Source organism: Theropithecus gelada, chromosome 2 (assembly GCF_003255815.1).
Source record: "Theropithecus gelada isolate Dixy chromosome 2, Tgel_1.0, whole genome shotgun sequence".
NCBI lineage: Eukaryota > Metazoa > Chordata > Mammalia > Primates > Cercopithecidae > Theropithecus > Theropithecus gelada.
The window spans coordinates 192527820-192555811 of record NC_037669.1 but is presented as its reverse complement, the minus strand read 5'-3'; the positions used below and the strand labels follow the sequence as shown (position 1 = coordinate 192555811).

General features: G+C 56.5%; 1 protein-coding gene across 1 annotated transcript; it reads right to left on the bottom strand.

Moving 5' to 3' along the window:
* Window positions 1–62: 62 nt before the first annotated feature.
* MELTF (melanotransferrin) lies at window positions 63–27327 on the bottom strand. Its single transcript, XM_025375636.1, has 16 exons — window positions 27164–27327; window positions 25009–25163; window positions 23916–24015; window positions 21460–21642; window positions 20140–20296; window positions 18569–18636; window positions 14550–14737; window positions 13627–13807; window positions 12811–12962; window positions 7259–7355; window positions 6185–6379; window positions 5367–5523; window positions 5215–5282; window positions 3166–3353; window positions 484–682; window positions 63–142 (listed from the first exon to the last, which is right to left on the bottom strand). Exons 1-16 carry the CDS (start codon window positions 27210–27212, stop codon window positions 63–65), a joined length of 2217 nt encoding a protein of 738 aa, XP_025231421.1. The 5' UTR covers window positions 27213–27327.
* Window positions 27328–27992: the final 665 nt, after the last annotated feature.

Genomic DNA, 27992 nt, shown 5'->3' with positions numbered 1-27992 from the left:
TCCGGCAGCTCTGGGGCGCGGCGGGTCTCCCAGGGCGCGGGCTCCGGCGGGGCGGCCGGGCCTCAGAGGGCGGGCGGGAGCAGGCGGGCGGCGAGGGCGGGCAGCAGCAGCGGGAGCAGGGGCGCCCCGGGCGCCGGGGCCGCTGGGGACGAACGCAGCAGGTCAGGCCCCGAAGCCCGGGCCGCGGTGGCCGCCTCAGGCCCCGACTCTGGGGTGGGCGTGGGGGGATCTTTCGGGACCGAACTCGCCCCAGCCTCCCTCTTTCTGCTCGACTGCAACGCTCCTTTCCCTGCTGCCTTTACATATTCATTCCTTCCAAAAACACACCACATGCATGTTTCTGCCGTGGCCTCAGATCCTCCCCGCACCGCGTTTTGAGCGTTTACACTCACTACCCAGCTTCGTCTGGGACACCCGCCGGGCTCCTGCCCTCCTGGCCGGTCTGAACGGCACCGGGGAGGCGGCGGGGCGGGCCTGTCCTACCTGCGCCCGAGCACTGCTGAGACAGCATCCCTTCCAGCGCCGCCACGTAGTCCAGCCCCAGCCAGTCGCGGTAGGTGGTTTTCTCCCCGACAGGCACCGCCCGGACGGTGGCATCCTTGAAAAGCAGGTCTTGGCCATGATAGTTGGAGGAGTCGAACATTTTGAACCCATTCTTATTGTGGTCGTCTCCAAACAGGTCCTGGAAGCACCGCAAGCAGACCTGCTTCTCACCTGGGCTCAGGCAGGGCCACCCGCCCAGGTGCGGCTTGCTGCAGATTGCTTTGGGCTTCTCACCTGGGCTCAGGCAGGGCCACCCGCCCAGGTGCAGCTTGCTGCAAATTGCTTTAGGTAACAGTGACCCAAAGAACAAGTAATTTCAGGGCCCCACGACTCTGACTGGAAGTCATAAGCGTGACAACTGATCGGCCTCTGTCACCCAAGGGGGTGTGGGGACACTAGGCCCACAGGCGCCACTGGAAGAGGTAGGTGTTCACAAGCACTGCAGTGCTCCAGCTCCTGGATGCAGGCCTAAGGCCTGAGATGTTCAGACAGAAAGACCCAGAAATGAGGGATGGTGTGGGTGCGATTCCTGAGCATTGTGCTAGGCCTGCTCAGCATTTCTTGGCCTTTTCCATAAGGCTTTCTCACTCTGTCTTACAGCCGTCTCCGCACAAACCGAAACAATTTCGAGAGAGACGTGCGTTCTGCAACCAGCCACAGAATAACAGGTGAGCTGGGCGTGTCTTCACTGACCCACCCGCCCAGGGACGCTGCACTCCTCCACCCTGCTCAGGATCACTGCAATGACCGTTCTGTGGCTACAGCCCTAAAAGAGCTACTAAAAAGACCAGAAGTCGTATGAGAACTTATGAATACAAATATAAATAAAGGACATCTGGAGAACATGCATGAATGTCTATGTCAGGTGTTAAGTACTGATCAAGGAGGAACAAAGGAGTCAGGTGGCTCTCAGTCTTTTTGGAGGGACTCGCAGATCCTCCTAAAGAGCTGATGAAAGCTGTCAGCCTTCTCCCCAGAAAAATGCACATCCACCCAAGATTCTTCTCCCACATTGCTTCAGAGAACTTAGCAACACCCTAGGGAAGCCCAAGGACCCGGAGTATGGCACTCCTGGGATAGAGGGGTTCTGTGGGGGAGATGACAGGAACATGCATAATTTCACAATGTCAAAGTTTAGGAACAGGCCTGGCGAGCCAGCCAGCTCTGGAGTTTTGTGGTGCTGGTGGGTGTGCAGAAGGCAATTTCAGCATAAGTTGGGGGAGGGGGAGTGGTTAGAAACCAGTGGCTCCATTGTCAGACAACCTGGGTTTAAATTCTAGGTGTATTTTGAAAGCGCAACCAGTGGGATTTGCTGATGGACTGGATATAGAGCACAAGAGGAAGACCAGAGTAAAAAATGACTCCCAAGGAAATGGAAAAGCTGAAGTTGCTCTTAATTGAAGTGGGGAACGGGGGTCCAACTTTGGACTTGATCCGTTTGAGATGACTGTTAGAAACACAAATCAAAATGTCAAGTATGTAGTTAAATATGCAAGTTTGGGACTGAAGTCTGAAGATGTAAATTCAGAAGCCATCTGTAGATAGATGGTATTTGATGACTTGGGATTGGATGAGATCAAGGGTCAGCTGTAGACGGGGAAGAGGGCTGAGAACTGAATCCTAGGGCTAACAGGTCAGGGAGATGAGAAGGAATCAGCAAAGAAGACTGAGGAGTGGCCAGAGAGGTGAGCGGAGAGCCAGGGCTGAGGAACTGGGTGCCTGCAGGAGGGAGAGCTGTGGCCAGTGCCGCTGAGAGGTCAAGTGAAATGAAGACTGAGAAATGGCTACTGGGTTTAGCAACATGGGTCACTGTGACATTGACAAGAACAGCTTCAGGGCCCTGGTGGGAGCCTGTCTGGGTAATCTCCATCCTCAAGAGAGAGGAGAGGAGAGGACTTGTTAACTCAGTCTTCATCCTTAAGAGAGGCCAGAGGAGAGGACTGTTAACTCCAGAGCAGACCACTCTCTGGAAGTGTTTTGCTTTGAAAGGGAGCAGGACTGGCCGGGCGCGGTGGCTCACGCCTGTAATCCCAGCACTTTGGGAGGCCGAGGCAGGAGGATCACGAGGTCAGGAGATCAAGACCAGCCTGGCTAACACGGTGAAACCCCGTCTCTACTAAAAAAAAAAAAAAAATACAAAAAAAAAAAACAATTAGCCGGGCGTAGCGGCAGGTGCCTGTAGTCCCAGCTACTCGGGAGGCTGGGGCAGGAGAATGGCGTGAACGCGGAAGGCGGAGCGTGCAGTGAGCCGAGATCGCGCCGCTGCACTGCAGCCTGGGTGACAGAGCAAGACTCCATCTCAAAAAAAAAAAAAAGGAAGCAGGATTACAGCTGCAAGAGGATGGATGTGAGAGCAAGAGGTTAGTTAGTTCTTTAAGGATGGCAGAAATCACAGCATGTTTCGTGTTGGTGAAAATGGTCCAACTGAGAAGGGAAAATCAACAATGCAGGAGGCAGGGGGGTAGTTTCTGGAGGTATGTCCTTGTGTAAGTGAAAATCACCGAATTTCCCCCAGGCTTCCTCAGTTTCTCTAGAGGTCTGCTCCAGGTACACTGAGGCCTCCCAGGGGCTCAGCTTACCTCTGCTGCACACCCCTCAATGAGGTAGCCCTGCCTGGCTCACCTGGGCCTTGTCCAGCAGTCCATACACGGTGAAGATGTTGGTGTCTGGTCTGACCATGACGGCATGGGGTGGCATCTGTGCCAGGTTGCAGGCTGCAAACTGGGACACCTCGGCCCGGGCCCCGTTGGGGCACAGCAATTCATAGTCCTCTGACCTGAGCTCAGCAGCCCAGGGCTCGGAATTGTGGCCTGAGAGGGGTAAAGCAGTGTGTGTGGGGACGTTCAGGGGAGTGGGGAGAAGTGTAAAGACAGGCTGCTATCCTGGGTCCTCCAAGGCCTTCGCTACAGGGAGGTGGCAACATCTGGCCAGCTCCCCAACCCTTTCCATTCTCCAAGTGCTCTGCTGTGTTACCGGGGTGAAAGAACCCAGCTGTGTTAATGCCATTAGCAGGGAGTAGGGAGTACCTACTATGTGACAAGCACTTTACAAGTGTTGCTCGATCCCCACAACAGTAACGCAGGGCAGGTGGTGGTGTCCCCATTTTACAGGTGAGCAAACTGAGGCTGTTAATCACTCCTAGGCAGAGAACCCCATCTATGTGTTACATCCTCAAGTCTGAGGGTGGGGTGGCTCCCTGAAGATGGTGGGTGATTGCCCCTAAAGGCTGAAGTTCTCAAATAGAACAGGGCATAGCATCACTTGTGGATGTAAAAGGCAGCTTCAAGGGCCCTTGCTTGCAAAGAATCTCATTCAGGAGGTCTCAGATCAGGCTCGGGAATCTGCATGTTAAACCAGCATCCCAGTGATTCTAAAGCACGCAGTCCCGGGGCTGCCTGAGAAAATGCTGCTCTCAGGAATCACATTCTCGTGTCTCTGCCTTCACTTAGTATCCATCCTCCTCCCATTTCCAGGAAATCCAGGTGGGCCTCCACGAGAGCTAAAGACAAAGGGAAAGGAGCGGCCCTGGGAGGCGGGTGACTCACTGCAAGTGAACCTTCCAAGGCCTCTCCAGCACCTGCCAGCCGCCCCGACCCCATCCCAGACCACACCGTGCACAGGTCTGGACCAGGCAGGCCCACCGGGCTCAGGCAGGAGCACACAGCCCCTCTCTGGGGGAGGGTTCCACGTGTTCTTGGTAGGAGGCTGTGCAGGGGAAGGGTTCAGGGCCTGGAGCCCTCCCTAGCTCTGCTGGGGCAAATGGTCCTACCACCTTGGTGACCCCCATAGGAAGCAAGATCCAAGTTTTGAAATACTGATGTTTTTGGAGTTTTTTTCCCTGCATGTCTTACTTCCCATTGTCCAGTCCCCTCCCCACCGGGCCACAGTTGTGCCTTTCTGGGCTAAGTCTCTAGGAAGAAACATGTTGGGAGTGAGTGGAGAAGACTGGGCCTCCAGCATTTGGGGTTTCAAAGCCTGGGGTGTAGTCAGGGAATGTAGAAAGTACAAGCCTTTGGTGTTGGAGGAAAACAGCCTCTAGGCTTCAGATTCCTTCACGGAGAACAAGAAGAGGGGAAGTGATGTAAGCTGGGGAGGCGTGTGCTGATAGGACCATGCGTGTGCGGGGGTCCCGGGGCAGAGCGTCCCTGAGTTCTTTACCCCAGGTGGAGCCCAGGAAGGTGGCCCCAGGAAGAAAACTGCCTGTGTGGTGTGTCGGGTGTGCCCTGCCTCGGTGTGGCTTGGGGTTGCAGAGAGATTTCCTTGCAGGAGGCAGTGACTTGCTCAGGAACACAGACCAGATACTGATTGAGCTCATGACCCCATGGAGAGGCTCACGTCACCCCACCTCACACCTTGGCACTACATAAATATCCCTAGAAGGGGGTTTTTCCAAACCGACTGGGACTGAGTTTCTACCGTTTCAGTGGATTAGTGACTTGAATTCCAGACCAGCGAAGACCGTCATGTATCCAGCACCCCTGGATGTGTGGTCTGAGGTCTGGTCTTACCCTGTGACCCGTGGGGCTCCCAGCTTCCTAGGGGGCACAGCCTTCTAGACTCAGCCTCACTGAGCTGCTGCTCGGCCCCAGCCCAGCATGGTGTCTGGATGGTGCTGAGAATGGGGAACAGTCCCCCCGACCTACCTTTGGCCCTGCTCTGGCCCTCACCTACCATTTGTGTTGTCAAAGACGGTCGTGTGCCTGACGAAGGCAACGTCGCCCGCATTCTCCACCAGGCATCTGCCACACAGAGGGCAGGGCAGCCGTCGGCAGGAGGGTCCCAGCCTCTGCACACAGCCCCAGACCGCCAGGCCCCCCGAGTACCTGAAGGCGCCGCTGTTGCCGTAGTACCGCTCCTGGCTGTTGCCCACACACTTGTTGCGGCCCTGCTCGTCCCCAACACACAGCGCACACAGCGAGGAAGGGTAGTTCTTGGGGTTGTTCACGGGCACGCAGCTGGCATTGAAGAACTCGCTCACCGCTGGGGTGGAGGGAAGGGCAATGATGAGGGGCCAGCAGCGGAAAGCATGGCCGGGAGCTGGGCGGGCCGCTCCCCTACAGGTCTGCCCACCCACCTGACCCTACGCTGCAAGGCCGCCTGTCTGCTCTGCTCCCCTCGGCTCTGAGCGGAGTGTCTCCTGGAGGATCTCAGTGGGGGGAATGCAGAGGTTGTCTAGATACAGGAACCCCATCACCGAACACCACCACCCAGCCTTCGCGTGAACTCCCTCAGGGACAGGGAACTCACTACCTCACTATTTTGTTCCAATCAGAGCAGCCGTCCAGCTGTCTGGGAGTAGGAGCTGCCAATCCTAGTGCCCTCCGTGTGCTTGTGTCAGTGGTTAGTAAAAAAGTGCCTGTATGTTTTCTGAGTTAACAGCCAGGACAGAGGTGTCTGGCCTGTCAGCTCAAGGATCTTGCCAGTTTCCATGAATGTTGTGTGATCTAACACACGGAAAGGGCTTCATGTACCGTATATGGCAGGTGCTTCTGTCCCCAACTTGTGGAGATACCTGGGCACTTATGCAGAAGCCTGGCCACCTTCCCACAAGGGTCCCCTCCAGAACTGGCTGTGGGACTAACCTCAGAGAAGCTAACCCCAGAGAAGGCTTCCCTTGTCTGCCTTCCTAAAAGGGGGGTACCTGTGAGGACGTCGCAGTCCTTGGGCCGGATGAAGCCTCTCCGAATGAGGGCGCCCACGGGGATATCCCAGCCTGCAGGGCTGCCGAAGCCAGCGTGGCAGGAGCGCTTGCCCCGAAGCTCATCCAAGGTGAAGGCGTGGGAGCTGTCCCGCCTCACCACCGCCACCACGAAGTACGAGTTGCTGCTGTCTTCCGCTGGGGAGAGAGGGACTCATGCGAGGGGCCCCTCAGCTGAGAGCCCGGGCAAGGGCCTGTGGGGTCCTTCCTTCAAACCCACTCCTTCCTGCCTCTTTGTCTGAGTTGTGCAGGCCAAACAGTGCCCAGGCCTGAGACCGGGTGTTCCGGGAGCAGGCCCAGCAGGGGCCCTGCCTGTGACCCCGGTGAGATGCAGCCTCCTGGCTGCACTTTCCAGCCCTGTCTTCCTCTGGCCCCAGCAGTCCTTCCCCACAGGGATTTCCTTCTTTCCTTAAACCCAGGTGGTATTTTTCTCACTTCCCGGGAGGAAAGTGGAGTCACAGCTGAGGCTGCAGAAGCATTTCTCACAGCCCAGAGACTGCTCACACCGGGTGGAAGGGACCCAGGCCTCTGAGGCCACCAGTAAGAGGACAGAGGCCAAAGCCCCAGCCCAGGCCCCTCAGAAGGTGCAAATGAGCTGGCAGGGGGACTCCGAAGGGCCACCTTCCATGGCTGGTTAGGGCCAGAAGAGGCTGAGGAGGCCCCAGTAGTTCAAGATGGCAAACCACGCGCCTGCTCTTGTATGGCCTGGGTTGTAAACTGAGAATGATTTTTATATTTTGAAAGGGTTATTGAAAGACAGACTGTCTGTCATCTGCAAAGTCTCAAGTATTTATCCTCCAATCCTTTACAGAAAGTTTGCCAGCCCCTTAGAGACGTATGTGGAATAGTTGGGAAAACTGAGGCCTGGGGCAGGAGGGGCAGGCCTGGTGATAGACAGTCACTATCCCCAGGAGAGAGGCAGGGAGCTTGTGGAAATAGCTGAGAGGGGCACTCTTTTATATTTATAAAACTTTCCCCACCTCCTGGCTGCGGCCAGGCGGCAGGCCCTGCACTCACAGGCATAGCGCTCGCCAGCTGCCGGAGCCAGGCCGTACGTCTTCCCCGCCGTGTAAATGTCCTCGCCGCTCAGGGTCACAGTGTCAATTTGCCCAGCCTGAAGGGAACAGAAGCAGCAACTGGGCCAGGGTGGACCCAGGATGGTTCTGGATGTCAGGGTCCTACGGAGGTGGCAGGGCCTGGTCTCTAGGGGTTTGTGGCCTCAGGCTTCCTTCCCCTGGGGAATCTGGGTGGCGAATACCCCCTCCTGGCAGCCTGCCCCTTCCTCTCCTTGTGAAGACGCCTGACCGGGAGGGGTGTCTGGAGGACCAAGGGACTGAAACACCCACGCAGCACTCCTGCGTGTGGCTACCCAGGGTCCCCTGTGTCCCTGCTCTGAGCAAAGCAAGCGCGATCCCTACCCTCATGCTTGGCGTGGGCCTCCCTGTGCACTGCCAGCCCCCAGACGGCCAGGCACCACCTCTCCAGCACCTGGCCAAGGGCCAACACACCGTGTGGTGCAATGCCTGTCTGTTAAATGCCTGTACAGATGGAAGAATGACGGATCTGAAACGATGGCAGTCTCAGGGCCTAGGGAGGAGGCTCCAGGGCTGAGGGATGGAGCTCTGCCTGCCGTGGCAGCAGGAGGACCCAGCGCCTTCTTCCCAGGACCCTCCTGGGGCCTCCAGGTCACCTGTACCCACCCCACTTGTCCATTCAGAAGCCTCTTGACAAGTGGCCCCAGGACCCCGCCAAGGGGCTAACCGGCAACAAAGCCATAGTAGAGTGTGATTAACGTCAAGGGAAGGGGATGACAGTGGGGGACAATGGGGACACCTGTGCCCCAGGAAGGTGTCCCACACCATTCCTGAAGAGGCGTGAAGTGATGGTGGTGGAATAACAGGCAGCGGCGTTGACATTTGGGGCCAGGAGGATGCACCTCTCGGGATGCTTTTTCCACCGCCCAGACCTCCTTCTTCCCATTGCGCTGTGGGCAGGACACAGACCCTGTACCTCAGCCCAGGCCCTCTGGCTGATGGTCCCTTGCCTGTAACTGGCAGGGCAGGAATGGGTGTCACAGCCACACTGGACATCTCTCTGAGAACCTCAGAAGCTAGAACTGAGGGTCTTTGAGACCTTTGCTGGGGTTCTGAGGAGCCCCTGGTCTCTCCTCTTCCCGCAGGCCGCAGGGCAGCCCCCTGGCCCTCTGTGAGCCCAGATTGAGAGAAGGCTGGCACTCAGAGGGAGCTGAAACCTTCCTCCCAGCACATCTCCCTCCTCTGGGGCGCTTGGAACAATAGGGCAGCCTGCCAGGCATTGGGAAATAAATAAATAAGGACCCTCCCCCAAGCCCTTCCCTCCGTTCCAGGTTCCAGCGGAGGCTCCCCTGGCAGCGTCACACACACTTGCTCTCACACACTTGCTCTCGGCTCTGCACAAGGACAGGCTTCCATCGGTGCCTGCGGAAGCTCCCGGAACACCCCCGCCTTGGGCCTGGGTACTCCTTGGCCTGAGGCTGGGGTGGTCTCCACTCTCGCGATCCACAGGTGTGGAGACAGTGCTGTGGCCTGGCTCAGGCAAAGTGGTGTGGGGAAGCTCACACAGCCCATCCTGGCTGGTGACCTTGGGCAAGTTACTTCCCCAGCCTTTCTCTCCCCGCTCAGACCCAAAAGTGGGGCCGATGGTCACACCAACTGCCAGGGCTGCTGTGAGGGTCACAGGAGATGATCCACACAACGGCCCTCACTGTGTGGGACGCACAGCGAGTGTCAGCTTGTGCGATGGTCACTGTCCTAGGCCTGGTCACCCTGTATTCCTGCCCGGTCTCTTTTTTGTGGCCTTCCAGTCAATGTGGTTCCCTGGCCTGGGCAGGGTTGGCACTGCTGAGGGGCCTGTGCTTGGGGACCCCCTGAACAGACCCCACCTACTTGCTCTAAAAACAGAATCTGGGGAGTGTGGACACCCAGGGGCTGACAGCCGGGGCTCTGGGCCAAGGCTGGACACCCGTGACCACAGCAGTCCTCCCGGACTGCAGAGCCTCTGGGGCCTCCTCTGCATCTGGCATCAGTCTCCAGGCAGAGAAGCGAACCAGGGAGGAGCCGAACGGGCACGAGAGACCGGGCCAGCTGGTGTTTCTAGCTGCGGATGGTGAGCCTGTTCGTGGGGGCCAAATCCATTTAATGGGTCATGACAAGTGTCAGGAAAAAAAGGATTAGAATAGAATACATGAGAAGTAGCGGGTACTGTTTGTGTCATATCTCTGTATATAAAGGACATATATTTTTTTCATTTATATCTGAAAGAAAACTTTTTGTGCACTAGATTGTGGTCAATGTAAAATGTATTTCCAAGTGCACGGTGCTGTCAAAAATGTTGAACTTCCGGCCGGGCGCGGTGGCTCAAGCCTGTAATCCCAGCACTTTGGGAGGCCGAGACGGGTGGATCATGAGGTCAGAAGATTGAGACCATCCTGGCTAACATGGTGAAACCCCGTCTCTACTAAAAAATACAAAAAAAAAAAAAAAACAACTAGCCGGGCGAGGTGGCGGGCGCCTGTAGTCCCAGCTACTCAGGAGGCTGAGGCAGGAGAATGGCATGAACCTGGGAGGTGGAGCTTGCAGTGAGCTGAGATCTGGCCACTGCACTCCAGCCTGGGCGACAGAGTGAGACTCCGTCTCAAAAAAAAAAAAAAAAGTTGAACTTCCCTATGAAAATACCAACGACATTCTCTACCAAATTGGAAAAAACAATCCTAAACTTTGTATGGAACCACAAGTGACCCTGAATAGCCAAAGCAATCCTAAGCAAAAAGAACAAAGACAGAGGCATAGAAACTGACATAGAGACCAATGATGCAGAATAGAGAACCCAGAAATTAACCCACAGGTCTACAGCCGGATGATTTTTGACAAAGGTTCCAAGAACACTCATTGGGAAAACAGTGGTCTCTTCCTCAGTGGCTGCTGCTAGGAAGGTGGAATATCCAAGTGCAGAATGAACTGGGCCCTAAACTACCCCACACCCTACGCAGGGGTCAACGCATCACGGATCAGGGGCCTAAATGCAGGGCTCAAGACAATAAAAGGGCTAAAGAGAATACAGGCAAAACGCTTCGGGACATTGGTCTGGGAAAAGATTTTATGAAAAGACCTCGAAAGCACAGTCAACAAAAGCAATAATAAGCAAATGGAATTATACCAAACAAAAAAGTTTCTGCACAGCAAATAAAACAATCGTCAGAGCGAAATGAAGACAGCCTACGGAGTGAGCCAAAATATTTGCAAACTACTCATCCGACAGGAGATTAATATCCAGAATATACACGCAGCGGAAACATCTCAACAGCAGAAAATCATCCGACTTAAAAATGGGCAAATGACCAGAACAGACGTTTCTCAAAAGAAGACATACAAAATGCCAGCAGGCAGCACTAATCATCAGGGAAATGCATGCCAAAGCCACAGTGAGGTATCAGCTCACCCCAGTTAGGGTGGCTGTTATCAAAAAGATAAAAGATAACAAATGCTAGTGAGGATGCAGAATAAAGGAAACTCTTACATTGTTGGTGGGGATGGAAACCCAGAGAGTCGCTATGGAAAACAGTATGGAAGTCCCTCCACAAACGACAAATCGAACTATTTACTACCGTACGGTCCAGCAATCCCACCACTGGGAATCCGTCCAAAGGAAAAAGGAAATCAGCCTGTGGAAGGGATGCCTGCACCTCATGTTTATCATAGCACTGGTCACAATAGCCAGGATATGGAATCAACCAGGTGTCCAACAACAGAGGATGGATAGAGAAAATGTCATCGGCATGCATCGTGGAATACTATTTAGCCATAAAAAAGAATGAAATCCTGTCACTGGCAGCAACACAGATGGAACTGGAGGACACTGTGTTATGTGAAATAAGCCAGGCACAGAAAGTTAAACACCATATGTTCCACTCATATGTGGAAGCTAAAAAAAGTTGATCTCACAGAAGTAAAAAGTAGAACAGAGGATACTGGAGACTGGGAAGGGTGGGGGAAAGGAGGAATAGGGAGAGATCTTTTTTTTTTTTTGAGACAGAGTCTCATTCTTGTCACCTAGGCTAGAGTGCAATGGCATGATCTCGGCTCACTGCAACTCCGCCTCCCGGGTCCAAGCGATTCTCCTGCCTCAGCCCACTGAGTAGCTGGGATTACAGCTGCGTGCCACCATGCCAGGCTAATTTTTTTGTACTTTTAGTGGAAACGAGGTTTCACCATGTTGGCCAGGATGGTCTTGAACTCCTGATCTCAAGTGATCCACCCGCCTCGGCCTCCCAAAGTACTGGGATTACAGGTGTGAGCCAACACGCCCAGGAGAGATTTGTTAAAGGATACAAAATAAGAGAGAGGAGGAATAAGCTCCAGTGTTCTATAGACTGTAGGATAACTAGAGTTAACAATAATACATAGTTTCAAACAGGTAGGAAGATACCGCATGTTCTCCACACAGAGAAATGAGCAATGTTTGAGATGACAGTATGCTAATTATTATTCTGCTCCGATCACCATGTATTCTATGTATCGGAACATCACCATGTATCTTATGAATATGCACAATTACTATTTGTCTATTTAGAAAAATTAGGAAAAAAGAAAAAAAAGGTTGAACAATGATTCACGCCCACTCTCTTTTTTTTTTTTTTTTTTTTTTTTGAGACGGAGTCTCGCTCTGTAGCCCAGGCTAGAGTGCAGTGGCCGGATCTCAGCTCACTGCAAGCTCCGCCTCCCGGGTTCACGCCATTCTCCGGCCTCAGCCTCCCGAGTAGCTGGGACTACAGGCGCCCGCCACCTCGCCCGGCTAGTTTTTTGTATTTCTTAGTAGAGACGGGGTTTCACCGTGTTAGCCAGGATGGTCTCGATCTCCTGACCTCGTGATCCACCCGTCTCGGCCTCCCAAAGTGCTGGGATTACAGGCTTGAGCCACCGCGCCCGGCCACGCCCACTCTCTATTGCACAAGGGAAGGCTGAGATTCAGAAAGGGGAAGGGGCTCGCCCCAGGCTACAGGGCGTCAGCGCCCAGCTGGGCCAGTGCTCCTTTGGCTGCTGGTGCCCCCGCTCAGTGAGGAGCTCGCAGGCTCTCCAGGGGACTCACTCCTATCTGCCTATCCCCTGGGGTGGGTGCTGGTCCCTGCGGTCCCTCCTCCCCGCCTGTCTCTGTCCCCTGGGGTGGGTGCTGGTCCCTGCGGTCCCTCCTCCCCACCTGTCTCTGTCCCCTGGGGTGGGTGCTGGTCCCTGTGGTCCCTCCTCCCCACCTGTCTCTGTCCCCTGGGGTGGGTGCTGGTCCCTGTGGTCCCTCCTCCCCACCTGTCTCTGTCCCCTGGGGTGGGTGCTAGTCCCTGCAGTTGCTCCGCCCCCGCCGTCTTTGTCCCCTGGGGTGGGTGCTGGTCCCTGTGGTCGCTCCTCCCGCCTGTCTCTGTGGCCTTGTTGCAGTAGACACTCTTCTGTTCCCCAGGCAGCAGGGGGAGTGGGTAGTAAGAACCGCCCAGGCACTGCCACCACCTGCCCACCTGGCCCACGCGGCACCTGCGCGACCCCCACCTGGATCTGCTCCATGCAGTGCTGGGGGGACTTGGCTGACACGCACTGGATCTCTGGCTTGAGCCGCTGCCGGCCGAAGGCCACGGCCATGTCTCCACACTTCTGGATCTCAGGAGTGGAGAGCACACACCAGCGCAGGTAGGGGGGCAGCCCTGGGGTGGGGCAAGCAAGCGGTCACTGCCAGGCCGGTACTGCCATGGAAGAGCTTGGAGTCAGACCCAAGGGAAATTCTGGGCCTTTCTCCGGTGTGGCTGGGATAAGTTATTTAACCATCGGATCCCACTTCCTCATACAGAAAAGGGGCAACTGTGAGGTTTGAGGAAGACCACGGCTGTCGTGTGTCTAACTCAGTGTGTGGTGCCCACTTCCCTGGCTGTAGGTGGAAGATACATGGGGCTGGAGGGCTAAAGGCAAGAAGTTCGCTTGTAGACTACTGCACCAGTCCAGGCAAAAGACAGCGACTGAGCCAGGGCTGTAGCCATGGGGTAGAGGCGGGGAGCAGGAGCGAGAGGCTGTAGAAGAACTGACAGGACGCCACGGCCATGGATGGAGGCGCGAGGAGACCCTTCCCAAGGCAGATTCTGAGGGCCTGGATCCTACTCCGCTGCGGCCAGGTGGGGCTTCCGAGGCACGACAGGCGGTGCAGCTGAAGAGGGGCTTCCTCCCCAAAGCCCCAGAGGCAGAGGACAGAAATGACAGGTTCCTACAGAGGCCTCCCTGGTGAGCATCTTCCCCCAGCCGCTTTCCCCGAGAGCCTTGCCATGCCCGAGGTCGAGCTGGGCTGGAGCTGGCAGCAGTCGGGACGGGTAGACTTACGGTTGGGGTCACAGAGCAGACCCTTCATGGCGTGCAGGTACTCCTGGCCCAGCCACGCCTCGTAGGTCTGCGTGGCGATGGGCACAAGCTCCAAGGTGGAGTCTTTGAAGAGCAGATCCTTCTGGCCATAGGCCTCAGAGCTGAACATCTGGAAGCTGCTGCCCTCGTGGCTGAACAGACGCTGTGTGTCAAGAGGGGGTGGGTACAGGGTGGTGAGGGTGCTGATGGGCCACATCCTTTCCTCCCACTCCCGCCCCTACCTGCTTCTTCCCTGACCTCAGACCAGGCGCCCACTGTGAGGGCCAGGCGAGGCCTCCCTCTTCTGCGGTGCCTCCCCTGATCCGCTGTCTCCTTCCCCTGGGCCCTGCCAGTTCTGGGTCTGCTCTGAGTCCATTTGGCCTCATCACACTCAGCTGTTTGGACACATGACTGTGGCCAGGGGTGGGACAGCCCTGAGGACACGCCGTGGGGCTGGTAGTGGCAGCCTGGATGGGACAAAACTAACTGAGCCTGGGGCGCCAGCGGTCAGAAGTATATCGCTGTCAAAAGCAGCGGTTTGAGCCAAACCTTATTCGCCACATGTAATTCATGGTGAATGCTTTGAAAGGCTTTGGTTTTGTCACTTCGTTTATTTGCTCATATGTTTTGATTTTAGCTCTCAGAGACACAAGTATCAGGAGCTTCTTCTGAGGGTGCCTGGGTCCCTGGGTGCCCCTCCTCTGGGTCCCCCTCCCCTGGCCAGCCCTCCTCCTGGACAGCCAGCACAGCCGGCTGGTTCCTCACTCTGACCTGGCCCGATGCTGGGGTCCATCCCAAGGACAGTCTCTGGGTCCTGCCCCTCTTGATCCCACCCTGCTGAGCGACCACAAGGCCCAGCACCATCCAGGACGCTGTGCAGGGGGGTTGGGGGACTCTGAGCCCACCTGGCCTTCGTTGAGCAGCCGGAAGATGAGGCCCCCATCTGTGTCGGCCCGGACCACCACGGCGTGAGCAGGCACCCGGGCCAGATGGCACTGCCTCCACTCGGTGACGTCAGCCCGGCTACCATCCCGGCACAGCAGCTCGAAGTCCTGTGACAGCAGGGCCTGGCCCCAGGAGGGAAGCGTCTTCCCTGGGAAGAAGGAAGCCTGGGCTGACCCAGCTACGACAGGGGTTGGGGCGGGTGGCAAGGAAGGCCCAGAAGAGGGATTCTGGGGGGTGGCTGGGTGTCATGGACGTGAGAACCCAGCATTCAGAAGGTGGCAGAGCTTGGTGGCTGCACCCAACTCCAAGTACCTACACAGACTCTATCTCGTTACTCTCATTTTCTAGCTCTCACCAACTTCTGTTGCTAAAGTGGATTGGAGGCATCTGACAGTAATACAATACTTATAAATAACTATTCAAGATAAAAAGAGCAAGAAAATGGCCGGGCGCGGCGGCTCAAGCCTGTAATCCCAGCACTTTGGGAGGCTGAGACGGGCGGATCACGAGGTCAGGAGATGGAGACCATCCTGGCTAACACGGTGAAACCCCCTCTCTACTAAAAACTACAAAAAAACTAGCCGGGCGAGGTGGCGGCGCCTGTGGTCCCAGCTACTCGGGAGGCTGAGGCAGGAGAATGGTGTGAACCTGGGAGACGGAGCTTGCAGTGAGCTGAGATCCGGCCACTGCACTCCAGCCTGGGCGACAGAGCAAGACTCCGTCTCAAAAAAAAAAAAAAAAAAAAAAAAAGAGCAAGAAAATAAGAACAGTTTTGGGTGAGAGAGATAAATGTACTAAGAGTCTAAGGTGAGCTTGCGGCTGCCATGAGGCACTACGTTTGGCTCTGAGCAGGGGGAGGGGTCAGGGCTCCAGGAGCAGGGACCAAGATGGGAACAAACCCGGATGGAATCTGCCCACACGGGCTAGAGAGGGAAGGGGAACTCCGCAACTCCAGCTATTCACGTTGGGATGGGTTTCTTTCAAGTCCTTTTTCCTGTTTTACTCCCTGTCTTTTGATCCCCCCACCTTTTTTTCTTTTTGAGACAGAGTCTCTCTCTCTCGCCCAGGCTGGAGTGAGTGGCGTGATCTCGGCTCACTGCAAGCTCTGCCTGCCGGGTTCAAGTGATTCTTCCGCCTCAGCCTCCCGAGTAGCTGGGACTACAGGCGCCGCCACCACGCCCGGCTAATTTTTGTATTTTTAGTAGAGACGGGGTTTCACCATGTTGGCCAGGCTGGTCTCAAACTCCTGACCTCGTGATCCGCCAGCCTCGGCCTCCCAAAGTGCTGGGATTACAGGTGTGAGCCACCGTGCCCAGCCCCCTTTTGACCACTTTTAACCTGGCTAAGGACATAGTTGACAGGCAATTTTGCATCCTACTTGGCAAAGTATTTTTCCACAGTATTGGAAACTTTCCATAAATTCATTTGTTTCTCAATAGAAAAGAAAATTTGCAAGAGTAACTATTAACACCAACTAGGGATACTGAGAAGATGAATATTAAGGACTATAATTAAACCACAGATGGTCCCACAGAACAATATTTTTATGACTTTAAGACAAGGAGGGAAAAAACCTCTACAAGGAAATAGGAAGAGAAAAGATAATTTGTATGGTCACGAAAGTTTTCATTGCAAAGCTATTTTAAAACAAAACCAAAAAACCCACACCAGAGTAACAGTTTGGAAAACTCCGTAAAGGTCATTTTTAATGGCCACATGGTACTTGACAGCACTCTCAATGACTCAGTGCAGTTCTCCCCCCTCCACTTCCCAACTTTTCTCTGTTTTTAGGCTGCTGCAAAGCCTTTGGTTAGAGCTCTGGGGCATCCTTTGCCTTCCCACAGATAAATGCATCATTCAGGTACTTCCATCAGCCACTTCCACTTCTCAAAGCCAAGAACAATGAAAGTCCTGTCACTTCCCTGCTTTAGACATTTATGCCACTTCTACCCTTTTGCTCTTACCAATCTTTTTGTATCAAGTCACTTAAAAAAATTACTGCCTTAGATTGCCTTAGATTACCGTCAAAACTTTGAAAAAGCTGCCAGGTGCATGCCTGTAATCCCAGCTACTCAGGAGGCTGGGATGCGAGGATCAATTGAGGCTGGGGGTTTGAGACCAACCTGAGCAACATGGTGAGACCCCATCTCAAAACAAAAACAAAAACAAAAACAAAAAACCCAAGTCTGAAAAAGCTGATTTTTAACCCAACATATCCCTGCTCTTTGCCCATTTTCCAAATTCTCCTTTGTCGGACTCGTCTTGGGGCCTGTGAACAGGAGCCCCTTTCCAGGCTTGCCCAGCACGAGAGCGCATCATCCTACACGCTTCCTCGTGTGCAGGCCACTTGTTTTCCTCCTTCTTGGATCTGGTCCATGTTTGCCTTCATGATGGACTTTCTGATTTAAAAGGCAACGATTGATAACAGTAAAGAATGATAATGACTTAAAAAAAAACCCAGTCATCAGATGTCCTGGGAGAGGCCAAACTGCAGACAGAACAGTGTGTTTGCTCCTTGCTGGCAGGTGCAGGGGGATAACCAGCAGGCCCTGAGGAACTCCTGGGCTGAAGCATCTGCCCCATCCAGATCTCGATTCTGGTGGTGGTTATACAACTGTATGTATTTGGCAAAACTCATAGAACTATACTTCAAAAAGAACAAATTTTGCTGCATGTAAATTTTATCTCAGTTTAAAAAAAGAAACAATCTTCAGGCAAATCTAAATTGAGGGACATTCTATAAAATAACTGGCCTGATGCTTCAAAATGCCAATGTCATAAAAAACAAAGACTGAGAAACTGTTCCAAGATAAAGGAAACTAAAGAGATCTAACAACTAAACCCCAAACGTGGTAAAAGATTCAGTCCTGGTCTGAAAAAAATGGGTATGAAGGACAGAATTGGGACGGTGAGTGAATCTGCAATATTGATTATAGATTGGATAACAGGATTGGATCAAAGTTGCATTTCCTGATTTTGATTACTGTGGCTAGGTACACATCTCCTTGCCTTAGGAGATACATAGTAAAGTATTTAAGGGGTATGACATAGGCAAATACACTCTCAAATGGGTCAGAACACACACACACACAAATCAAATGTGGAAAAATGCTAAACAGTTAGAATTTGGGTGAAGAAGAGAAGGCAGCTCTTTGAGTTATTCTTGTAACTTTTCCAAAGCTCAGTTCTTTCAAGATTAAAAAACTTAAGTGACATGATGGCTTAATATATAACATCAATCTTTTTCTGTTTTTTATTTTTTTAGACGGAGTCTCGCTCTGTCACCAGGCTGGAGTGCAATGGCACGATCTCAGCACACTGCAAGCTCCGCCTACCGGGTTCAAGCAATTCCCCTGCCTCAGCCTCCCGAGTAGCTGGGATTACAAGCAACCACCACCATGCCCAGCTAGGTTTTTGTATTTTAGTAGAGACAGGATTTCACCATGTTGGCCAGGATGGTCTTGATCTCCTGACCTCGTGATCTGCCCACCTCGGCCTCCCAAAGTGCTGGGATTACAGACATGAGCCAGCGTGCCCCACCTCAACACCAACCTATATTTTAAACCTACCTAGGGATGAGGGACAGATTCTCCAGGCAAGAGGAGAAAAATGCCAGGAAGGGCTGGTAGGTGAGATCCAGTGGAGAGGTTTGCAAATTCTTTAAAAAATCAGACCCCCATCTTCAGGTGGAACCAGAACCCAATGCCATATTCAGATCAGAGCAGAGCAGAGCTGCTTGCTGGCCCCCTTCTCCTGCCCTGTGAGCAGTGGGCACTCCCCCGGTGACACCTGCCTCTGCTCTTTTGCAGCTGGGAGTGCTGAGGCTCAGAGACTATGGGACTTATCCAAGGTCATCCAGAGACTCAGAGCAGCACTGAACTAGGGCGTTTGATCCCAACTCTGCCATCTAGGTGCCCTGCCTCAGGCCGGCCTGGGCTGGCAGGCTGCTTTTCTGGGCCCGTGCCCCGCCCCCACTCACCATCCGTGTTCTCCAGTACCGTGCTGTGCTTCACAAAGGCCACGTCCCCTGCCCCTTCCGCCAGGCACCTGTGGAGAAGCTGTGGGTCTGGATGGGCTGAGCCCCTGGCCCCTGCCCATCTTCCACCTCTGGAGGCCTGGCTCGGGCTGTAGGGGTGGCCATGATCGGCATGGGCTTTCCAGTCATGTGGTCTGGGTTCCAGCTCCCTGGCTGGTTGGCTGTGTGGCTTTGCGGCTTTGCTGAGTTGTGGCCCCTTCCTAGTCCCTATCACCTGTAAAGTGGGGGCGGGAAAGCAGCTCCATCGGGCTGCTCTGAGGATGAGAGGCTCTTTATAACCCAGTACAGACCCTCTCCAGCCTGGCTGAGGCCTGTAGGGAGCAGGCACTCCCAGGGCAGCTGCTGTTATAATACCAGCAGCCTCGACTCTCAGGGTGTTGGTTTTGGTTATTTTGTTTTCAGAGATAAGGTCTCGCCGTGTCGCCCAGGCTGGGGTGCACTGGCACAATCATAGCTCATGGCAGCTTTGACCTCTTGGGCTCAAGTGATCATCCTGCCTCTGCCTCCAAAGTAGCTGGGAGGACAGGTGTGTGCCACCATGTTGGGCTAATTTTCAGGGTGTTTTGAAAAGCATTCTACCCTGAGGCAGGGGATTGGGCTAGAAGGCCTTTTCATGCCATGCCGCAGGATCCTGAGTGGGAGGGACCATTGACTTGTACATGTTCTGTTGATGTCACTGCCTAGTGTTGGAGGCAGGTGAGACCTGCTGGGCAAAGAGCCTGCTCAGGTCCCCACAGGCAGAAAACACGCAGGGATTAGAGCAGGTCGGGGAGGACGACATCAGGAGAGGGCTCTGAGGCTCCAGGAGAGTCAGAGAGAATGTGTGCGTGGCCAAGGACGCGGGGCAGGGGAGGGGCAAGGCTCTGCCGCTCAGAGGGGCTGAGTACTGTTTCCTCTCTCTATGCCAAAAACTGCATCCACTCAGATCACATCTGGAGCGTGGGACACCAGCAGGCTTCCCTGCTCCAGGTGGAAACGTGAGGCAGCTAGAGGAGCCCTAGAAGCTTCCTTTCCAGTCCTGCTCAGCACGTTTCCTCCTCTGCAGGCAGACAGAATTGGACCACGAACTGTTAGAGACTCTCTTGTATCCACGGAAGGATTACCCAAGGTGCCAGCCCCAACCAGCAGCAGAGAGACAGGCCGGCCCCAGGTGTCAAGCCACAGTCCCCCAACCCCCTGTCCCTGCTGGTCTGAGAACGGGGACATGGGAGTGGTCAAAAGGCTGTTTTTTCCATTTTCTTCTCTCCGAGCCCTCACCTCACTAAATATACCAAACATGTTGATTTTATGAGCAAATCCAGTTTGGCATATTCCGGTTGGATGTTTTTAAACTAACCAGGGCACAGAACTATATAAAGCGCGCTTTGATGAGAGGCAGCCAACACCGCCACTTCCCCTCCATGGCCTCTCTGGGCAAAGCTGCTTTTCCCCAGCATCCGTGGCTGTAGCGCCTCCGCCCGCCTGCACGACTCAGCTCCTCCCCGCCCGGCCCTCCCTGCCCCCGCTCCACTCACCGGAAGGCCCCGCTGTAGTCGTAGTATCTCTCCAGGGGGCTCTTGTCACACACCCCTTCCCCAGAGCTGTCACCCCTGCAGAGGCGACAGAGGGACTCAGAGTAACGGGTCTCTCCTGCCCCCGGGACGCAGCTGCCCCCAAAATAGTCGCTGACAGCTGTGGGAAGGAGGCAGAGGCCACTCAGAACTTTCTTCAGAGCCAAGTTAAAACCCCAGGGTCAGCGGGGGGCCGGGCCCTGCAGGGTCTCATCTGGACTCTGCTGAGAACGGTTCCACCTTCCAGCTTCAGTCTGAGCAAAACTGGGGAGCCGGACCCCGGACCCGATCCGTGACCCCAAACCGGGTCCCCCAAGGGAGCAGTGAGCACTGGGGAGCGACTGTCATTTAAAAGTGGTTCGGGGGAACTACAAGTTTCCTCCTAAATGACCACACGGGATAACTAAGCATCAACTAGATGCTCTTCTCATCGTGGCTTTCATTTCCAACTCAGCGAGGTGTGACTGATGACAGAGGGGAAATAAAGACAGACACTTCTCACAGCACAGGGAGGGAGGCAAACACCCGGCGGCTGGCCTCGTGGGGGACGAGGTCAGGGTCTGCTGCCCTGCATGGTTCTTCAGGCCCGGCTGGCACCAAAACTCACAAATATTTATCCTGTGCCACACGAGAAGGCCCTGCTGCCGGCACCCAAGCCCATCGGGCCACACTCATCACCAGCCAGACTGAGCTTTTCCAGAGTAAGCCCCCTTCCTGGTCTTCTTTCTGTGACCTCCCAGAGGAGTAGGTGTGTAATAAATATGCCAAGTTCCTGGCGAGCCACCCACGCCTGGCCACCAGCTGGGAGGGTGCGGCTTCCAGGCTCTCGTGGGTTTACACGGCTGGTTGGGCTGATAAGCCACTTGGGGGCTTTCTGGGTGCAAGTCAACACCTTGTTTGGATCCTGAAAAAACAGCATTTCTGGTCCTGTAAAGCTGAGGACACATTTCTAGACAGCGTGGGAAGCACTCCTGGGGGATTCACTGCCTCCCACTCATGGGCTGGGCCTGGGCCTGACCGTCATGTGGGGCACCGTGAGGGGTGAGCAAGAATGGTGCCCACAGGGGCCAAGCAAGCAGGAAGTCACGTGGCGGCGCGCAGGGCCGGCGGCAGAGTGGACGGTGCGGGGAGGCGCGGAGGAGGTTGCTGCGCCTTCCAGGGATGAAGAATGGCGGTGAGGCTGGAGGGAGGCTGCCCAGTGAAGGGACAAGCATGGAAAGGAAAGCATCCCAAGGAAAGGAGCGGGAGGCCTGGGGACCCTCCTGCCCAGCCCAAAGCCCTCACCTTTGAGTACATCGCAGCCCATCACCGAGAGGCGGCCGCTCTCCACCAGGTAGCCCACGGGCACGTTCCAGCCCACTGTGCGATTGATGCCCGTGTGGCAGGACTTCACGCCTTTCAGGGTGTTGATGGTCACTTGGGAGCTCCTCTTGACCACAGCCACGGCGTAATAGGAGGTGCCAACCTCTAGGAGGGGAGGGGAGCGGGTGAGGGCAGCAGGGAGAGGCCTCAAGGGAGGCTGCACCAGCACCCTGCCGGGGCCGGCTGTGGGAGAGGTGTGTGCACGGAGCATGGCTGTACATCATGGATGTGTGCATAGCATTCTCGTTACCAAGACAGCAAGTGGGCTTAATCCACATGTACTACGACACCCTGCCCTCTAGCCTCTTGAGGTAGATACGATCCTGAGATACTGATGTATTCACTGAGTTCCCCCTCTTCCTAAGCAGCTGGTGCTTAGCTGGTTCACATTTGCTCACATCAGGGGAGTTATTTAGCTGGACAGAAAGCAGAAGAAGCCAGCAAGTCCTTGCTTTCCAAAAGCCTAGGCCCCTAGGAGAACTTGGAGGGTTTGAGGGAACGGTATCAGGGCCATGGGAAGAAGGGTGGCTGGGACGAGCAGGGGAGCAGGCGAGAGGCTTCCCCAGATGAGGAGAGGCGATTTCCTGGTGCTGAGGGGGTTGGAGGAGAGTGAGACGAGGCAGAGACAGAGAGACAGAGAGACCTAGCAACGTGGTCCCAAGTCACTCACGACCCTCAAGGCTGCAGGGTGCGTGTGGTGGGCCAGGGCTCTGCAGCCTTGTGAAATGTTCCCCTGCGCCAAGGTGGCTCCAAGGGGCAGTTCAGGCAAAACACAGATGACGTAGCTATGGGGACTGATGACCAGAGGGTCTCCCATTGCACGAGCGCACACACACAGGCATACACGCACGCACAAACTGCCGGGTGGTATGGGAGGCCATATCAGAATGAAGTTGGGTTCTAGAACATAAAGTCAGTGTTCCTTCTTGCCCACCAGGGTCTGCCCCCACCAACCTAAGTAGCTTCATCTGGTGCCATCCTCTGACTCACCCACCTTGTTTCTTTCCCATTCCCTGGACCGCCTGAGATCGTTGCGGGGCTCAGCTTGCCCGTCGCCTCCGCAGAGCACCGTCCTGCCTGCTCTATTTCAGTGGGTTTCTCCGCAACCCTCGTTTGCTCTGTCCTGCCCTTTCCTTTTCCTCACGGCACCCCCACATGTGTCACTGTAGAGTTGTGTGTGTTTGTTCCTTTTCCTCACGGCACCCCCACACGTGTCACTGTAGAGTTGTGTGTTTACTCTGCTCTGTGAGGGCAGGAAGGTCTCTTTGTTTACTGCTCCATGCTCAGACCAGCGGGTGGCAGGTGCTTAGCAGAGGTATGGAGTTAATTAAAGAGGAAGAGGTGCGGGGCCTGGGAGCAGAGCTAGTTCTGGCTGATGGGTGTGCAGGGTTGGACTGTGCTGTGTGTCATTGGATGGTCATTAATTCAACAAGGAACCGGCCAGTGCTTTCTCCAAGCGAGACGCTGTGTGGAGTTCCAGAGGATAGACACAGGGGAAGACTGGACCCTCCTCTGGGGACTAACGAGACTGAGCAGGCAGAGGCTTGCAGAGGCTGTGGGGGTGCAGGCAAGAGGCCCCGCTCCAGGGAGGGAGGGGCTCAGGGAGCACCTTGGAGGAGGTGACAGTTGCGCTGGACTGTGATGGAGGCCAGGCGCCGGCCAAGCAGAGGTGGCGGGGGAGACGCAGGAGCAGGCTGAGCTGGAGGCAGGTCCCGTGTGTGATGCGGGCACTGGGCAAAGGAACTCACGCTTTCCAGCACGTACCACATCAGGTGGACACACGGCCTGGCTCATTTAGTCTGGGTGACAGTGCAGGTGTTACTCTCCCCATTTTACAGTCCGGGAAGTGGCGGTTGGCCAAGGTCACAGAAGTCATGGGAAGGGGAAGCGCTGGGTCTGTTGAGCTGTGCGGCTGCCAGGCAGCACCTCCCTACCCAGAGCCAAGCTTCTGACAGGGAGGCACTGAGTGTGCAGGTGGCTCGGCATGAAGGACACCTTGCTCACCCCAGGCAGTTACACACACAGCACCACGCCCGGCACCGCACCAGACCCCGGGCAGTACCACGCCCGGCACCGCACCAGGCCCCGGGCAGCACCACGCCCGGCACTGCACCACGCCCGGGGCAGCCTGCAGTAAGAACTGAGTGGGCACAGGCTAGGGGGCTGCAGGGCTCCCTGTGGGGAAGAGCAGACTTGGGGCAGCTCTCTGTGTCCCGAGCTCTTGCCCCTGGGGAATTTCAGAGAGACTTAGGGCGTTCGTCTGGCTGGGACTCCAGGACTGCTCTGTGGACAGGGCTGATGGTCAGCTCAGACCAGGCCCAGCAAGGGCAGCCTGGGGAGCACAGCCCATCCTCTCTCCTCCCACTGCACCCTCCTACCTTGATCATACACTTCGCCCACCACGGGCTTCAGGCCATGCTCCTTTCCCGCCTCATAGATGGCTCCTCCATCCAGAGTGATGGCGTCAGCCTCCTGGGCCTGCAAGGAAACGTGGCTCAGCCAAGCCTGGCCCAGCTGGCCTGTTCAGCAAAGAACCTGGGACACCAACCAGATGGCCTGGGGCCCCACCCCAAGGCCCGGAGGGCTGTGCTGTTCTTATCTGGCCCTGGAGTCCAACCAGGGCTCAGGGCTCTCCCCCTTTCCCAGGCCAAGGATTCACCTTGTTTTCCTAATAATGTTATTTAAAAAAATACTAATCATTAGTTTTGCAGGACTCAGATATCCTAGTAAAAAAATCAGATAGTAGAAAACGGCAGGCAGTGAAAAGTGAGTCTCCCTCGCTTTCTGTCCCTCCACCCTGTGCCTCTACTGCCACCCTAGGTTTTCCAGCTTTTTTTCTCTAAGACGGTCTGTGCTTGCGGTTTCTGCCCTCACATGGAGCCTGACCCACAGCCTTGGCCCCACTGTGGGCCTATGATTGGATGAGGTCTTGGGGGCGTACTGGGGGCAGAGCTGGAATGAAAAGCCAGCTCCCTCTGCGCCCACCTGGGAGGGACGCCACTCCCTCATGGTGCCTCTGAGGACTGTCAGTGTCATTCAGCCGGTCTCAGCAGACCTGCCTTCCTACCCCATACTCACCCACCTGGGAGTCCAGCCCCCGCTCCTCCTTCCCAGAAACCACACAAGCCCCATTCTGGAAAGCCCCATGGCAAAATGAGCAAGCAGCCACCTGCGGCCACTGAGGGGTCACCACCATCTGGGCCCCCTGGCAGGGGCCTTGTGGAAGGGAAGCCTCTCAAGTGCCTTTCCTTGCTGGCGCCCCTCTGAGCAGTGGGTCCTCCTGAGGCTCCCACCTCCTGGCCTGGGCCCCGCAGAAGGCGAGTTGGCCTCATTGCCAGGGAGACTCGGGAGATCCTATCGGCTGGGCCCGGCAGGGCAGGGTCGGCTCCTTTCCGGCTGAATGAGGCTATTGTGTGCTCCCTCCTGAGTCAGAGCCCTGTTTTCCGGCAGGGCGGAACGGAGAGGACTCACCGCGATGAGCTGGATGCAGTGGTCAGGCGAGGTGCCCTGGACGCAGAGGAGGGAGGGCTGGATGCCCGCTTCCCGGAAGGCCTTGCTCATGTTGCTGCACTTCTGCTGCTCCGGGTCTGAGGTGACGCACCACCGCACCTCCATGCCACCGAGCACTGCGGGCAGGGAACTGTGAGGCCCAGCTCCCCCACCAAGCCCAGTCCCGGCCCACCATGGAGGGGGCTCCAGCAGTTCTGTGTGAGCCCATCCACCTGGAGAGCCAGTCCTCTACGGCCGCCCTGCCCTCCCACAGGCACAGAGACAGGGGAAGGGCTGGTATTCCTGTGCTCAGGGCCTCTCTGACCAGGGACACGGCTGCTAGCAAATGGAATGGCCCAGAACCCGGCCCTTTACAGAGGTGTGGGAAGGTCTACAGGTCGCTTCTCAGCTACCCCTACCTGATGGGAGCACTGGCTAGGGAGTCTCGGCAGGCCCTGGAAGTGGAAGCTCCTTCCCTTCTCCAGGCCTCCCAAAGAGCGAGCTCGTGTGGGTTCCCTCACCCAGCAGTGTCCCTGGGCCTTTCTTTCTTTTTTTTTTTTTTTTTTGAGACGGAGTCTCGCTCTGTCGCCCGGGCTGGAGTGCAGTGGCCGGATCTCAGCTCACTGCAAGCTCCGCCTCCCGGGTTCCCGCCATTCTCCTGCCTCAGCCTCCCAAGTAACTGGGACTACAGGCGCCCGCCACCTCGCCCGGCTAGTTTTTTGTATTTTTTAGTAGAGACGGGGTTTCATCGTGTTAGCCAGGATGGTCTCGATCTCCTGACCTCGTGATCCGCCCGTCTCGGCCTCCCAGAGTGCTGGGATTACAGGCTTGAGCCACCGCGCCCGGCCGTCCCTGGGCCTTTCTTATGAACTGTGACAGGAGAGTGAGGTGAGGGGGCTGTGGGTGGACTGCCCTCCGGGAGCCCTGCACCCTCAGGGAGTGTCTGCGATTACGCTGGCTGCAAACCCACCCTCGGTGGGCACAGTGCCAGGCCCTGCCAAGGGAAGGCAGCAGGCACAGAGGGGAGGCTGAGGACCCATCAGGGTGGGTTCAAGCCTCTCGGAGCCTGCTTCATCTTCCGATAAAGCAGATAAAAAGCCCCACCTTCTGTGTTGAAAGGAAACGCACACAGAGAGCCCAAGACACACAGATCCTCAGGGGACCTCTGCTTATGCCTCAGGATCTGACCGGGTCAGGGTCCCCGAGACCTCCAGGCTAGGGCCCCAGAGGAAGGGGTGCTGGAGCCCCTTGGGGTTGAAGACTTTCAGGCCTTAGCTCCTCTGCCAATCACCCTGCCCCAGCCAAGCACTGCCAGAGGCCTGTGCTGGAGGGAAACGCATGACCTCCCTTGCAACCAGGTCACCCTCCTGTGGCAGCCCCACCAGTCCGAGGGCCGAGACTGCAGCTTCCTGCACAGCCCTCCCCTCCCCACTCCCGGCGGCGCCCTGGAAAGTCGAATTGGCCTCCCCTCCGCAGCGCTCCAAGCTCCCGGGCGGGAAACGGCAAAGTTCAGACGGCGGGTGGTCGTGGCTTCACTGTTTGCATCGATGAGTGCGTCGCCTGCGGCCACAGCGGTGCCGCGAGCTCCATCCCCCCGGCGGTGGCCGCCTGCGACCCCCGCGAGCCGCTCCCCGAGGTCCCGCCTCCCGTCCCACCATCCCGGGCCCGACTCCCTGGGGCGCCGACGCGAGGGGACCCAGCCTCCGCCCCCACCTCCGTCCTGCATGTGCAAGGCCCCCTCGGGGGGACCCCGCGCCCCTCCGGGTCAGTCCCTCTGAGTCTTCTCCCGCGGGGTCGGGGCAAAGAGCCGCTCTGGCCCCCACAGTCGTCCTGAGTTCCCGCGCCCGTCAGGAGGGGCCGCCCTCGGGGAGCTCCTCTCCACATCCGCGGCCTCCCCGCCACGCCTCGGCCCGCGCTTTTCCCTGCAGCGCCGGACGTTTTCAAGGCCCGGCTCAAGGCCGCCTCCTCCAAGAAGCCTTCCAGACATCCCCGTCTGCGCTTCGCTGCGAGTTCCCTCCGCCGTCCTCTCTCCACCCCGAGCCCCTGCGTCCCCTCCTCACTCCCCCAGAGCCGCGGGCTCGGGCACATTTCCAGGCCCAGGACCCGCCCGCCTTCGGCGCTCACGGCGGGGCCTCACCGGTGCGCAGAGCCAGGAGCAGCCACAGGGCCCGGCTCGGGCCCCGCATGGCGCCGTCGGGGCTGGCTGGGGCCGGGCTGGGGCTGGGTCCAGGTCCGAGGGAGTCAGCAGCCGCTGGGCTTCCTCCCCGCTGCCTCCTCACGCGGGCCCGAGCTCCTTAAGTGCGGCCGGGAGTTCCCGGGCGGAATCCACGCCCCTGGGGCGCAGGTCGCCCCCCGCCGGGCCCGGACCGCACACCTGGGCTGCCCCGGCGCGCCCCCTGCTGGAGCGCGGCCTGACGCTCGGGCCCGGGCACAGCGGTTCCGGCCTCTTCGCCTGCATCCCAGGGATGCTCCCCTCCTCTTGTCCTAAAAGACTCCAAACACCACGTCTAACTGGAGAGAGAAAAGCTCAGGTGTGGCAGGAAGAAGAGGTCAGAATGCCAGGGTCGGGGCTGGAGGTAGCCGGGAGGTCATCTCATTCCCGCAGCAGCTCCCTCCCAACGCACCTGCACAGAGATCTAGGGATACAGAGGAGCCCCGGCCCACTGCCCGGCGAGCGAACAGCTACCGGGGGCATCTCGGCCTAGCCGACGGCCTCTCCTCGGGCCTAGAGACGGGAGGTGACTCGGTCAGGCATCCAGTCAGTGGCAGGTGAGAAGAGGACCGGAGAGGAATTGGAGGAAGCAGAAAAGGAGAAACAGGCAGAGAAGGGGAAGAAGAGTGAAGAAGGTGAGGGAGGAAAGGGTGGGTTGACCATATTTCTAGGACAGCGGTTCTCAGTGTGGTCCCTAGGCCAGCAACGTGAGCATCACCCTGGAACTTGTTGGAAATCCAAGTGCTCAGGCCCC

Excerpts from the sequence above, each read along its gene's own strand:
- MELTF (XM_025375636.1), bottom strand. The coding sequence starts at position 27,212 with ATGCGGGGCCCGAGCCGGGCCCTGTGGCTGCTCCTGGCTCTGCGCACC. Across the intron at positions 25,164-27,163 it reads GCTCCTGGCTCTGCGCACCG|TGCTCGGTGGCATGGAGGTG; the intron begins GTGAGGCCCCGC and ends CCCTGCCCGCAG. Across the intron at positions 5,524-6,184 it reads GGACTGCGACGTCCTCACAG|CGGTGAGCGAGTTCTTCAAT; the intron begins GTACCCCCCTTT and ends CCTCCACCCCAG.